This window comes from Perca fluviatilis, chromosome 15 (assembly GCF_010015445.1).
Source record: "Perca fluviatilis chromosome 15, GENO_Pfluv_1.0, whole genome shotgun sequence".
Taxonomy (NCBI): Eukaryota; Metazoa; Chordata; class Actinopteri; order Perciformes; family Percidae; genus Perca; species Perca fluviatilis.
Genome location: NC_053126.1, coordinates 6,570,749 through 6,585,406, shown reverse-complemented (window position 1 = coordinate 6,585,406; position 14,658 = coordinate 6,570,749). Strand labels below are relative to the sequence as shown.

The window sequence follows — 14,658 nt, the reverse complement described above, 5'->3', positions numbered from 1 at the left end:
TAAATAAAAATAACAATTCACCTGACTTAAGAGGGCTTACCCTGTGCTAAAGGTGTCAGGACAGGCACTTATGTTAACTTAAAAGAAAGATTAACGTGTGGCATATATGTTGCACTACTGCATGAGATGTGAGTAAAGTCTCAGGAATGTCTGTGTAAACTGAAGACATTTTGAGTTTCTAATTGATTCGTGCTAGCCATGGATGATGCGAGCGCTTTGATCACGGCACTTATGCAACAAAAAACCATACGCAAAAAAACAAAGATATCTTTCGACTTCAAAATAAATCTATTACACAAGAAAGCTCACGATGTATTGTCCATGCCTCTTAATAAAGATTTTATTTTGAAAGCAGTCGAATCGGAAGTGTTTTATGTCTTAGACGGGATAACGTCATTCTCAGAGCACCCCCTTCTCAGTCAGCTGTGCTGTTGCTAAGCCAGCCAACAGAAAAATTAAAAAAAGCTATTTGAAGGTTTACATTATGGATAAGAACGCTACGCGATACAATGTACAACTATATATTTATGACCTATCGAGAGGAATGGCCCGCAACCTCAGTCCCATCATGTTGGGTAAGTAGCCTACAGATTAAAAATCCGATAGCCTGGCCTTGGGGGAAATAAGTGATAAAAACAAATACCGGGTGGAGATGCTTTCACTACTATTGTACAGTCGCCGTAATGCAGTTGTCGCAGTGCAGTGTACTGATCATTGATTAAGTTACCAAGGTCTAGTTATTTTTAATACATTTATTTTGAAAATATTGTAAAGCGTGACTGATTTATGTCACAACTGTACTACATGCTAAGGAATGGTTCAAAGGTCGGTATTGGGGGACATCAAATTGCTTGCACAAAAGATCATCTGCCACCTCCTTCTTCTCACTACTTTTTTTTCTTTATTGTTACAGGAAAGCAACTGGATGGTATATGGTATGAATCTTTTTTTCTTATTTTTTGACAGAGCCTCGCTTGCTTGGGACCTAAATGTCACACATCCTGAGGTGAAAACAACAACTCATGCAATGTGTGGATCCAGCAGGTGTAGGCGAATGTCCCATTTATGATCCCAGATAACATAGGAATTTAAAATACCTTCTCAAACATGCTAATAACAGCTAGTGACAGTGTACTGTACCTTACTGTGCACTTTCGTGCTCGGGTCCTAATTAGAAAGTGCAACGGTGCCCAATTGCACTGAAAGTGGGCGGAACCTATTTTTTGTAGAGATTATTATTATTATTATTATTATTATTATTATTTTTCCGAGTCCTTGGTTGCATTTTTGAGGGGGTTAGAATGCACGAAACTCAAAAGAATGTGCACACATGTCAGATCTGGTTCTGAAGAAGTTCTGTAATGATTGGGGCTGGTGCGTCGCCAGGGGGCTCCATAGCGCCCCCTAACGCACGCCATAATTCTGACAAAAATGAGAAGTTAATACACCAAATTTGGAGGGAACATAGGTCTTATCTTGAAGTCCATGTAGCATTTTTTTGAAAATGTTCCATCCGACAGACCATCTTGAGTTCATTAGATGGCGCTGTTTTGATTTTTTTAATTAATTAGCAAAATCGTTATAGCCTAATGTATGTGCGAAACATACTTTTTGTAACTCCTCCTAGAGCCTGAGTCCCATCTGCACCGAAATGTGCATGTATACTTGGTGGACCCTCAAAACAAAAAGATATCAAAAGAATTTTGATAGTTGAAAAATGTGCAAGTCATAGAGGACCGACTTCCTGTACATGGCAGTCAAAACAGGAAGAGTTGCATATCTCAGCCAGGGGGGTAAGCTTCTCCTCGGAACCAAGGGGGTAAGCTCTTTTATATATGTCAATGGGTAAGCTTCGCTTCAGAACTCGAATCTCCTATGGCGCCATTTTGATGCTACAAAGTGATCACCTCCCGTTAGCATTCCATTGACTGCCATTCATTTTGACGTCACTTTGACAGCGAATAACTTTACATCCGAAGCGTTTAAAGACTTTATTTGTCCATTGTTTATTTTTAAAGAAACACGAAAATGTATAAAAGGCTCCATTACCTTGTATCTGACGTTATGGCTCCGTAGCAGACGTTTTTGTAAAAATAGGCTAACGATTGTGTCAGAACCACGAGACTTACTGTCGCATAGTAGAGGAATTACCGTATAGTACAGGAGAAGCTCGCAGGCAGTTTTGACTCACATTAGCTGTTTAAGTTTAATTATTAATGTTAACTAGCATTTTAGTTAGCAATAATTAGCCTGTGCCCATGTTATCTCCTTACATATACCTACGCTCTCCGTCTCTGTAAGATTGGGAATGATTGAGATTTCTCTTGGCACAGCTACCAGAAGACTTCCAACTTTCAGACAGGTTGCTCACGTCACATCTACGTCTTCAAGCTCAGTTGGAGGCTGCTCAGTAACGCTCAGCCATCACTGGTCTCTGTCCAGAGCAACGGGATCTGTTGGTCCATTTTATATATGTCAATGATCTCTGCAACAGTAATTCTGAATCAGAGGAAAGTCGGCTCAGCTGTTCCCCGTGCTCCGCTGAGGCCGTGCGCAACACTTGAAGTAAATCGCCGGTACCCCCGACGTGATGAGAGGGGCGAGGGCCTGTTCATCGCTGCTTGTTTTGTTTTTATATTATCTTTTATTTTGAGTTTTGCCCAAAAGTAATTTCAGAAAATTTAGGAAATCATAATGTGAAGCATAATTTGATAAGGGGAGGTGTATGATAGTGGATACACCATAAAATAATGCATACACACAAGCATAGATCCATCTAAGGCTGGATTTGCCTGTTTAAGTGAAGTATTTATTCACCTGTTGCCAAGTCGTTACTGTAATAATTTAGTTATTAGGCTGGACAACTGGTTTGTGGCCTTAAGTTCAAGTTGAGTTGCAATTTTAAATAAATCCATGTAATATTGTTCTGACCTGAATTTACCTCTGTGTTCATGTTTTGCTTTTCTTCCAGGCACACAGCTATAGTGGCATACGGCGATGAGTTCTTCTTTGGAGGGGAGGGGATCTCCAGCTGTTCGCCGGTAAGTCTGTAACAAGGGGACTGACTCCTATCACAAGTCTCATCTAACAAGCTCATGATGGAAATGTATGGACTTTTGCTCCAACACAAACATATATATTTATTCACCTCTATTCACACACACACAATGAGGCATATTTTCAGTTGTGATTGAACTGTATTTTTTGAGTTACTATATTGGCCAACTTTGATCTTGACATATAGGCTAAGCATTCTGTAGCAAATAACAATGAACCCACTATTAATTACATTATCTTAATGCATACTTCAGCATGTAAATAATGCACCTAAAATACAAACGTTCTCCGACATGCACTCTAACAGTGCAGCCCTATTTCTGATACCTTGGGGGGCAGAAATGTTGCCGTGGGGGGCCGCCACGGTCAAATCAACATAGAGGAAACACTGTTTCAATTTGAGAGCAGGAAATCTGTCCAAGCAACAACCAAGCATAAAGTTTGAGCAGAAGCACAGCAAATCAAAGCGTGAGCAGTTGCTATTTTGAGTGTGAGAGCAAGGTTTTCAGCGAAATTATTACAAAATCTGAAAGTGAAATCAATGACAAATGCTCTCAAAATGAAAGAATGCGCTCTTGAATAAAGATAGGAATACAACTCGATAGAACTGCATACAAACCGAGGGTTACAGCAGCGAGAACTATTAATACCTGAACAGTTCTTGGTTTGATCCCTGTCACTCAGCTTATATGTTCTAGGCTGTCAGACTGCTGAAACTTAACCTTGAAAAGTGTAGTGTTGCATTACCAACAAAATAGTAACTGACATGTTATTACAGGCTCTCAGGTGTTATTTTGTGATGAAGTTTTAAATCTGCCTGAAATACCTCTACTTCAGTTTCTGCATTTCCCAGAGTACTTTTCATAAAACAACAACAATGGTGTTACTCCACTATTTTTTTGTCTGCACACTCGATCAAAACAGCAAACCAGCATTTGTTAGCGTGTCTCTAAACTCACGGTTAATGGTAACATGCAGCAAAAAAGTGTAAAACTGGTATGTTAGCCTTTCTGAGATTCATTTCTTTCTTCATGATTGTGCAAAATGGCAACTCCAGAAAGATGGTCTTTATTTGTAATTCAGAGGGACTGATAAAACCGGATTTCTTTTTTTTTTATGATACATTTTTTTGTATTTTTATATTTTTTAACATAGAACACACAGAACAAACATCTACAATCAAACAAGAACCAAAAACCCTCTCCCACCCCCCACCCTCTGCGGTCTCGGGTAAAACGCTGAGCTATCATTTTCTTGGTTGCAGTTGAGCCGGCTAGCCAAATTTTCTCCTGTCTCCCAAGCAGATGTAATTTAGAGTCATCATTAAGTAACAAAATAATCGGGTCAGTAGGAATTCAACATCCTATCACATCAGATATTATTGATGTTGTTTTATTCCAAAACTCATGCACCTGTTCACACTCCAAGACCATGTGCAGGAAAGTTCCAGTTTGTTCAGGTTGGCAGAACATGCAATAGGGAGTAGGAATGACTTCAGAGACATATCTTTTATAAAACCGAAACCTTTTTTTCAGAGTGTGCTGCAAATATCTTCCCTTGATGCAATCTACCTTTTAGCAGTTATTCACGCAAATCAGAGAAACACCCCAAACACAATGGGCCTACACTATCTTTTCTTTTGACTACCAATGAAACATACATTAATGACTCTTTTCAACAGCTCTCGTATGATGTGTTGTGAGACATTTTCTATTTAGCCTGCTGTGTGTTTGTCAGGGTGGGACAATGCTGGGTTCTCCAGATACAGTGGTAGAGCTGGGTGAGACTGAAGTGTCTGAGGAGATCTTCATGGATTACCTCTCTTCCCTGGGAGAAAGCACATACAGGTCGAGTAGCTGTTATCCATCTCGTCTTTACGCCAAACAAAGAATGACACACATAGTAGTAATCCTTAAGAACGAGTAACTCTCAAAGTTCTCAAAGTCTGATTGTTATAATGTGTGGCTAAATTCACAAGTATAGACCTTTTTCACGGCAGACATGTTGACATGTCATAGTAGGAAAAGCACAGGTGTATTCATGATGGCTGCATTCCACTTAGGAGAGGCCCTGGTGTTGTGCATGTTGACTCACTGAAATAGCTTACTGGGATACTTGATGGAATTGAGCCATCGTTAAGGTTATCAATTTCAGCTGTGCTTTTCCTGTCAAAATGTCTGCTGTGAAAAAGGTCCATAATCATACTTGTTACTGACTAGTCCCAACGCATGAAAGCTGTTATCTGATGCAGTTACTACTGTTGTATTCTTTCTTGGTTCAGAGGGGACAGGTATCGTCTGTTTGAGCACAACTGCAACACATTCACCAACGAGGTGGCTCAGTTCCTGACGGGCAGGTCCATCCCGTCCTACATCACTGACCTTCCATCGGAAGTCCTCTCCACGTGAGTGTAAAGCTCAGTGTGTCAGCTGCCCATGACTTCAGTTATGTCAATTTCTAATTACGTGTAAAAAAGAAAATGAAAAGTATGGATTATTATTATCTGTTATGTGCGCTGTGTCCTACAATGAAAGAAGTTTGCCAAATTTGAAATTGTTCACCGTGCAAAATGCAAATCATATTTCTTATGTGGATAGATCTCATAGGCTATCAGCATACTTAGATTACCACGCTGGAAAACAAAAGCATATACAGTTTGTTAATAGGGCTGCACAAGATATTGCTTTTTTTTTTAAATCGCCATCGCAATATCAATTTGCACAATAAACACATAGCGAGAGGAGGCGACATATCGCGAAAGACACTCAGAGATTTTTTGTGTTAGTTAAAAAAGAGTATCAGTAGAAAACTGCATTTATTGGGCCAACATTTTCCTATTTACATTTTGTGATTTGAATAGTCACAGCGTGTACAAATAACAAGGTCACATGAGACACAGCCATCATCTAACCATATACATACTGGGAACTATATTCTCAGAAGGCGAACTATACAATACAAATCACAACATGTAAATAGGAAAATGTCGGTGTTATTTTGTCACTTATTGGGAGCAGTAGGCTAGATGGAACCGGTTACCTCCAGGATCTGTGCTAAGCTAGGCTAGCGGTAGGTGCGTCAGACAGAGTTATGACACGCACGGAGATGAGAAGGGTATGTATGGACTGATCTAACTCTGGGGGATACGGTGGATAAGCTAAAGTCCCAATAAGTCAGCGTGTTCCTTTAAAATGTTATGTTTTTTAGTGCGGCCTTTTATATTCAATTCAATGTTCAATTTGTTCAATAAAAGAATGTTGGAAATGATTTCCTTTCATTTGTTTCAACAAGCAATGTGTTGTATTTGAGTAGAATACTGAAAGAAATGCAGAACTGAGTACACTTTAATATCTGTTTATTTATCGCAAGTAATATCGTTATTGCGATATTCAACAACGCTATCGCATGTTGCATATTTTCCTCATATCGTGCAGCCCTAATGGTTAATTTGCAATCGCATATGATTATGGTTTAAATGTATGGTTTAGGCCTAAAAAAAAGATCCTTCCATCTCCAGACCGTTTGGCCAGATACTGCGGCCCATTCTCGACTCTATCCACATCGCCCCTCCAGGAGGTAACGTCATCAACGGGGGGAGAAACGTGTAACCAGAGAGAGCAGCAGAGTCACTGAGTGCTCACAAGGTCACTTTTATTGTAGTCAGTCAGTCAAACTAATTGTCTTTCTTTCTTTTTTTCCTTTCTTTCTGTAAATAAGTTACACACTAGCATTGAAGCTAATGGCCATTTTGGAAGCTATGACTTTTATGATTTACATATACTGTAATGTTCTCCTTAAAAACCTAGTTGGCTCATGAATACTACTTGGAGGGAACTCACAGCCCTCTTCATGGGTGCATCTGGCATCATATTCAATGTACTTAGAAAACACAGATGGAATTTTGGGTTTACCAGCATAGCCTGATATCAAAACAGTTACCTTCCAACACTAAAAGCTGACTTTGATGAATGTTGCCTTCTTATAAATACTGTACATGTATGGAAAGTCAGAGGTCCACTTAAGCTTTTTCAGAAGTATAATGTAACAAAGTATATTTTGATTTTGGAGCACTGCAACGTGATTTAGCATTTACATTTTTGCAAGAATTTATACTTTTACTCCACGACATAGAAATATTGCACTTTTTACTCCACGACATTTATCTGATGGCTGTAATTAAACCACCTACAACATTAAAATACCTCTTGCACATTAGTGCATCTAGCTTATTTAGTACTCTAACTAACTACTAACTTTTGTACTAAGGTACAAAATGCTTGCTTACTTTTATTTAAGTTGGAAATTGTAGTTTTTTTCCCATTTTAGTGTTGCAATGTTTAGTTATTTATTATGAAATTTAGTTTTTTTCACTACTGACATTATTAAATTATTATATATAACATATCAGGTTTCCCACATGGTTTCTGCAGTGAGAATCTTCTGCTGCTGACTACAATGGAATTAATCTGAGTGTACACTTTTGCATAGATCCGTTTAATATATTAAAATCAAAGGACACAGGTTGATGGATAATAAGAGCAAGTTGGTTGGAGAGTCTTTTATTGTTAATCATTTTTTAATTTATTTGAATTTTGCACTTCTATGATTGTTTTTACTTGTTTTGTTATTTGGTAGCCTGTAGTTAAATTTCCTATCAGTGATCCCTTCATACTGTACCTGTAATATTTGTCTGAATGTTTTTTGTTGAATTCAACTGTACCTGACTATTATAATTCCATTTGCCACATCATTTGTGACACAGCAGGTGATTGATGCCAAACTCACACTGAGGTTTATAAGATTAGAGGTGATATAAAAATTGTGTTGAGTGTATGTCTCTATAGCAGGACTGGGATCAGTTCATTGTAAATTCCCATGTGTATGAAAGTAAACCCCGGTTGACATTTGAATAGCAGAGCTCATTACAAAAGTGTACATTTTCCGGACAATCTTTAAGTTTAAAACAACAACCGTTTTCTTGGTCAAAAATAACGAAAAATTTAATTAATTCTATTCTCTGATATAATTGAAAGTGAACTGCACCACAGCCCTGTTATATGATATAAGTTGTGCCTCTTGCCCTGCGTTACCAGCTCCACAGAGATGCTGATCTCAGATACATTACATTTTATTATACAGATTTCTGTTGCCATATGGGTAATTCTTAACAACTGCTCACCCACAGGTTTTCTTTTATAGTAGATGTGACCATATGCAGGGCAATGTCCTGTACTGGCAACTTAATAACAATCTGCTTGAGTCCTTTAACAGCCACCAGAGTGTGTTGGATATACAATACACCTCTGTGCCTTCATTTCCCTTTGCTTGGCTACAGTCACACTGTTGGCAGTTGGCATGGTTATCGTATAGCACAGATGGTAATCCCTGTGCAGTCTGCATTCATATCTGCTAGTTAGTTTGCTGTGCAAAGGTCCAGAAATCTTACACAAACGAGGTGAAAGGGGTTAGGATTAGTAAGGAACACTCAGCTCTATTCTGTAGATAACGTAAACATCTGAAAATATTCTAGATTTAACAACATCTGTGTTAAACAACACTCACAGCCTATAATCTCATTGCATTATACACTGCACTCTGCCGTCACAAAGAACACGTCTGTTTTAAAACTAATGCATAGATGACGTTTTAGGGTTTATCTGATTAGGACAGTGTTAAACACATGAACCACGTTAAACCTCATGAGCCTGAACAGAACGAAGGATCCGAGAAGCACAGAAAAACAAGAAATCTCAAAGAACGCCTAAACCAGCATTAACTTTCATTGTGTTCTCATGCAATGAATACACCTCACACACATTTTACCTTCCAAGCAGTCACCATTTCTCTCGTGCACCTGCCTATAAATATTGGATGTGCAAGCATTTCAACACTTTATTTTCAAACCTGATATTTGTAAGTATTTGGCTATGATTCGAGAAAGGATCTGGGATCTGTTATTTTTGCCTTCTGCTAACCAACTAAGTGACATACTAACCAGTGTAATGTATTACTGCAGGGGTCACCCTTTCTTGCTCTGATATGTTGCTGGCTGCTACCTGTAATGTGAAATTGCGACAGATAGTGATGGATATTATTCTCTATTTAAGTAATCTAACTATAGTAGATTTGTTTATGCATATTGTTTGTGTAGTAGATTTTTTTTTTAAATTATAAATCTACCTACAAATAAAGCCATTGACTACAAATTTGAGAATCCTTTGTATATTATTTTTATTTTTGACCATTTCTAATAGCTTCTGTCTATTTTCAAAGTTTTTTTTACAGTGCAACTGTGTAAATGTACAATTGTCTTCACATACATCACATATGATAAAAATACAACAGTGTGATTTGCACAAACACATTTATGGAGTTAAATTTTAAGGACTACAATATGTGCACAGTTTCAAAATAATGAAAATATGCGACGTCTTACTGAACGTACTGTACTTAAGTACAATTCTGAGGTACTTGTACTTTACTTGCAATAAACTTCTACTCCACTACATTCCAAAAGGGAAATACTACTACTTTATATTTCACTACATTTATTTGACAGCTTTAGTTATAGTACTACACTATAGATGTTTGCATAGAAAACAAATGAAGAGTTTGACTATAAAAGCAACTGTTTTGATAAACATATAAGTCATTCTTCATACAAATATATTTTATTGCTCTAACTTCTCAAATGTGAAGATTTGCTGATTTTTTGTTTATTTTAATAATTTTAATGTTTTGTTAATAAAGTTGAAGTATGGATTTTTGGTTGGACAAAACAAACATTGTGAAAGTGTCACTTGACTGTATTTTTTTACAAACCTAACAATTATTATAATTGACTTAAGTAAAGGATCTGAATACTTCCTCCATGAATACAACGAGTATCCGCACATTGGACTCACCAACTACAGATCCTCCTTATGTAAATACCTATGAAAGAAATTGAGTATTATACTAAAAAAATATTATATAAATAGACATACTTCCCATGAATAATCTTGCACAATAAAAACTTCAAACACTCATTTCAAGTAATAAAATGGGAGCCATAGGTTAACAAGATACTAATCAAAAAGCATATATAGTGGGTCAAATATTCACAACTATCATAAACTGTTAATATACCGCAAGTGGAATATAACAAAGATATTCTTTATATGCATGTTGTCTTTCATGTCATGTGTAGGCTACATCATAGGGGGATAATACACCTATAATAATAGGATACAAGTAGCCTTGTAACAATTATTACATAATCACAGTTTCTTTGTCTAACTGCAATTAATTGCGTACATTAGCTAAGGTCATGAGGCATATGATAATTATTGATTTAATTGTTGATTTTGTTTAAATTTGCCAAATTGTAATTACATAAGTGATTATTGGTCGGACTATATATTTCTATTATTATTTTAATTGTTAGTTGTTGGCACTTGACCCTATACACATTCATAGCAACAAAAATTATGAGGGGGGATACAGTTGTTTACTTTATAGGCTTTGTATTTGTGTTATTACATTATCTGGGTCACATAACAGCGATTATAGTCATAATATGCATCCTGGGATTTATTCAAAACTTTAATTTGTTTAAAAATAAATAAATATTTTTAAATTTGCCTGAAAGAGACAATTATATTGTTAATCGCAATTATTTGTGAGACAAATAAGTGTACAGCAGTATTTTGAATTGTTACAGCTCTAGATACAAGTCTAGATATACTGTAAAGGTGTCGTTATTGTTTTCTTATTGGGATCACCCCCTCTAGAAGGCATACCAACTTTTTCAATGTAAAAGTATCTCAAAGTGCTGATATTGGACTAGCCAATTAGAAACGAGCATGCCACCTGTTCTATTATTACTCCTGTGCTTGCTAAGCCTTGATGCAGTTCTTTGAAAGTTCCACAGAGAGACAGTGTTGCTCTGTCTCTAGCTCGAGATGCATCTTCAGGACACAGATGGATTCTAATCAGAAGGTTGCAGTTTCAAAACCACCCAGGACTAAACATAAAATGTTTAACCAAATATTTAATCAAATATTCTGTATTCCTATACTTATAAATTGCTAACAGAACCCCAATGAGCAAGGCACTTAAACTGGGTCCTCTCTGGGGGAAAGCAATATGTTAATGAGAAAAGAAAGTGCACTGAAAATAAAAACGGAAAGTAATGTTTTTACCTGGTTTTGATAGTAAGTAAAAGTAAGTAAGTAAAATGTATTTATACAGCACTTTTCACAGACAGGGTCACAAAGTGCTTTACAATGGGCATAGACAATAAAACATAGTAGAAAAAATAGTCTAAGAATAAAATAAAGTCAAAATACAACAGATAAAATTATCAATAAATAAAAGACAGAGGTTACCCAAAACCTAGCCTGAACAAGTGAGTCTTCACTTGTCCATAAAACAGTCCACATTCTTAGCAAACCTAATGCTGGTTGGCAGAGCATTCCAGAGCCTGGGTGCCATAACGGCAAAGGCTCTATCCCTACATGTCTTCAGACAAGTGCATGGCGTGGATAGCAGATTTTGGTTGATAGACTTGAGAGACCGGGAGGGGCTGTGTAGGTGACTTATGTTGGCAAGATAAGCAGGGGCCTGACCGTGTAGAGCCCTATAGGTTGTGGTGAGAATTTTGAATTGGATCCTGTAGGTTACAGGAAGCCAGTGAAGGGAGCAGCGTAGAGGGGTGATATGGGTGTGCCTGCTTGATCTAATAAGTAGTCCTAGCAGCAGCATTTTGAATGGATTGCAGGCATTGAAGGACAGATTTGTTGAGTGAGGAGAAGCGTGAATTGCAATAGTCAATACGGGAGGAAATTAAGGCATGGATGAGCATCTCCAGTTCTGACTGAGAGACCACAGCCCTTAATTTGCTAATGTTGCGTAAGTGGAAAAAACAGGATTTGGTCAGTGATTTGATGTGAGTTTCAAAAGATAGGGATTTGTCAAATGTCACCCCAAGGTTCCTTAGACTAGGCCGCACCGCAGATGACAAAGGCCCAATGTTCTGCTTAATCAGAGGGATAGCGCTGTCTGGCACTATGATTAAAGGTGGTCTAAGCGATGTCACACGTTTTTTAGGCTACAACCATCTCCTCACTATGCGCGAGCTGCCCGTCCCTAGAACACACAGTAAAAAAACGTGGTCACTGCAGACAGCCCAGGGTCCACAAACAGCAAAAACAACAAATTGTGCCAACCTGCACCACGAAGCATACACAAACAGTGTTCCAGCGTTCCAGCCAATAACCGACAAGAAGGAGTTGGGGGTGGGGGTGGGGGTGGGGGGTTAGTGCACGGAAGCACAGAAAGGAGGGGGAGGGGACGGGATGAGGAGGAGGGAGGGGCGAGCTAGTTTCGTTTTTTTTTTAAATACTTTGAACGTCAACAAGAAGTAACGTCACCCAACATCGCTTAGAGCACCTTTAAAACCTCTGTCTTATCTGCGTTCAGCTGCAAAAAGCTTTCAGCCATCCAGTTGTTTACGGAGCCTTGTAAGTTTGGATGACTCATTTTGCCTGAAGGTAAAATAAAGCTGAATGTCATCTGCATAAAAGTGATAAGATATGTTAAAATTGCAAATAATATGACCCAGAGGCAACATGTATAAAGTAAACAATATGGGGCCCAACACTGAACCCTGTGGAACACCATGAGACAGGGGCGATGATGCAGAGTGGGAATCCCCAATAGAGACATCAAAACTTCTATCTGAGAGATAGGATGTAAACAAGTCTAGGGCCACTCCTGATATGCCCACCCATTCATGTAATCTCTTAGTCATGATATGGTGGTTGACTGTATCGAAGGCGGAACTGAGGTCTAGAAGTACTAACAATGAGCATAGACTTACGTCTTAGGCCATCTGAAGGTCATTATGGACTCTCACCAGGGCGGTCTCAGTAGACAGCTGTAAGTTGATTAGCTACAACCTTTTCAAGAACTTTGGACAACAATGGCAGCTTTGAAATGGGGCGATAGTTCTTTAAAACTGTTGGGTCCAAATTAGGCTTCTTTATTATAGATTGGATAGTGGCATGTTTAAAGTAGGACGGGACACAGCCTGTGGCCAATGAAGAGTTGACAATAGCCACTATACTAGGGCAAATGGCAGGGAGTGCTTTTGAGAATAATGAGGGTGGTATTATATCCTGTGGACAAGAGGACATTATACTTTTCTTGGTCAGGTTTAGCAGATCATGGAGGCTGATTGGTTGGAAAGACACAATGGTAATAGGCCTAGGTGAAGGAAGGCAGTCTACATGAACGTGTGGCCCAGGCTGAATATTTGATCTAATTAGTTTAGTTTAGTTTATTTAGCAGGACAATGTGCAGTTACATTAAAAAGATGGCTGCACCAGATTTAGCATTATGCTACTTTCCATCTGTAGTCCTCCACAGACTCTACCTTATCAATAAAAAATTACAGCAGCCTATTACAGTCATTTTGAGAGCATATTGTTGTCACAATGGCAGGAGGAGAGACAATATTATTTATGGTATCAAATAAAACCTTGGGGTTTATCTTGGAAGAAGAGATTAAATTAGAAAAATAGGCAGACCTGGATTTCTTGACTAAATTATTAAAATCCTGCAAAAGTTCCTTAAGATACAGAAAGTGTACTTCAAGCCCAGTAGATTTCCACAAGCGTTCAGTCATACGGCACCTCCTCCTTAGACAACGCACATCTTCCGTCATCCAAGGCGAGGCGTAACAGATGGGCTTAGATTTTATCTTTAAAGGAGCCACTTCATCCAACACAGGAGAGCAGAAGTTGTTAAAGGACTGCATTAAGAGCTCAACATCATTACTACCCATAGTATTAAAATCCCAGCCAAACCGGGAGATGATTTGCTTGACAATTGTTTGAGTAATAATGCGCAAACGTGCCAGATGTTTCCGGCAGGGGGGGATCAGCAATGGCAGAGAGATTTAAAAAGATACACTTGTGGTCACTAATCAACATATCCTCACAACATATTGCATTGACATCCAAACCTAGTGTGAAAACAAGATCTAATGTATGACCACCAGCATGTGTGGGCCCATGAACATGCTGCTTTAGATTGTGTGAATCAGTAATACTAAGGAAATCTTTTGTGGCATGGTTATTGGCAACGTCAGTGTGCAGGTTAAAATCCCCAACCATTAATAGCTTTTCAAATTTAATAACAGATGACATAAAGTCTGTGAACTCGGATAAAAAATGCCCAGCAGGACTAGGGGGGCGATAAATGAGGATGCTATAGAACGGCTTTATCCGACCATCTCTAATGATTTGCAGTTCAAAAGAGGAGAAAGTTTCCACGCTCACCAGCTGACAGGGGTAGCAATTTCTCCATACTATGGCAAGTCCTCCACCGCGGCCGGACAGACGCGGTGATCCGATAAACAAGCAGTCAACAGGACACAGCTCATTTAGATGAATAAACTCAGAGTTACGTTGCCAGGTTTCTGTCAGAAATAGAAAGTCCAAGTTTTGCCTTAAGAACAGGTCATCCAGAACGTGCGCCTTGTTTGCCACAGACAAGCACATATTCACAGATGTGATAACTGAATCTTCAGAGGTAGAGGAAGATGTGCACTCGATA

General features: G+C 38.4%; 1 protein-coding gene across 1 annotated transcript; it reads left to right on the top strand.

Annotated features, from left to right (window-relative positions):
- Nucleotides 1-381: 381 nt before the first annotated feature.
- On the top strand, nt 382-9,263 carry desi1a (desumoylating isopeptidase 1a). The gene is made up of 6 exons (XM_039825759.1): nt 382-575; nt 914-935; nt 2,972-3,041; nt 4,795-4,904; nt 5,339-5,461; nt 6,575-9,263. Exons 1-6 carry the CDS (start codon nt 485-487, stop codon nt 6,663-6,665), a joined length of 507 nt encoding a protein of 168 aa, XP_039681693.1. The 5' UTR covers nt 382-484; the 3' UTR covers nt 6,666-9,263.
- The last annotated feature ends 5,395 nt before the right edge of the window (nt 9,264-14,658 follow it).

Bases quoted from the DNA above. Each gene is read 5' to 3' on its own strand.
- desi1a (XM_039825759.1), top strand. From the start codon at position 485: ATGGATAAGAACGCTACGCGATACAATGTACAACTATATATTTATGAC. The intron at 576-913 runs GTAAGTAGCCTA...TTATTGTTACAG, and splicing joins CCTCAGTCCCATCATGTTGG to GAAAGCAACTGGATGGTATA. The intron at 4,905-5,338 runs GTCGAGTAGCTG...TTCTTGGTTCAG, and splicing joins CTGGGAGAAAGCACATACAG to AGGGGACAGGTATCGTCTGT.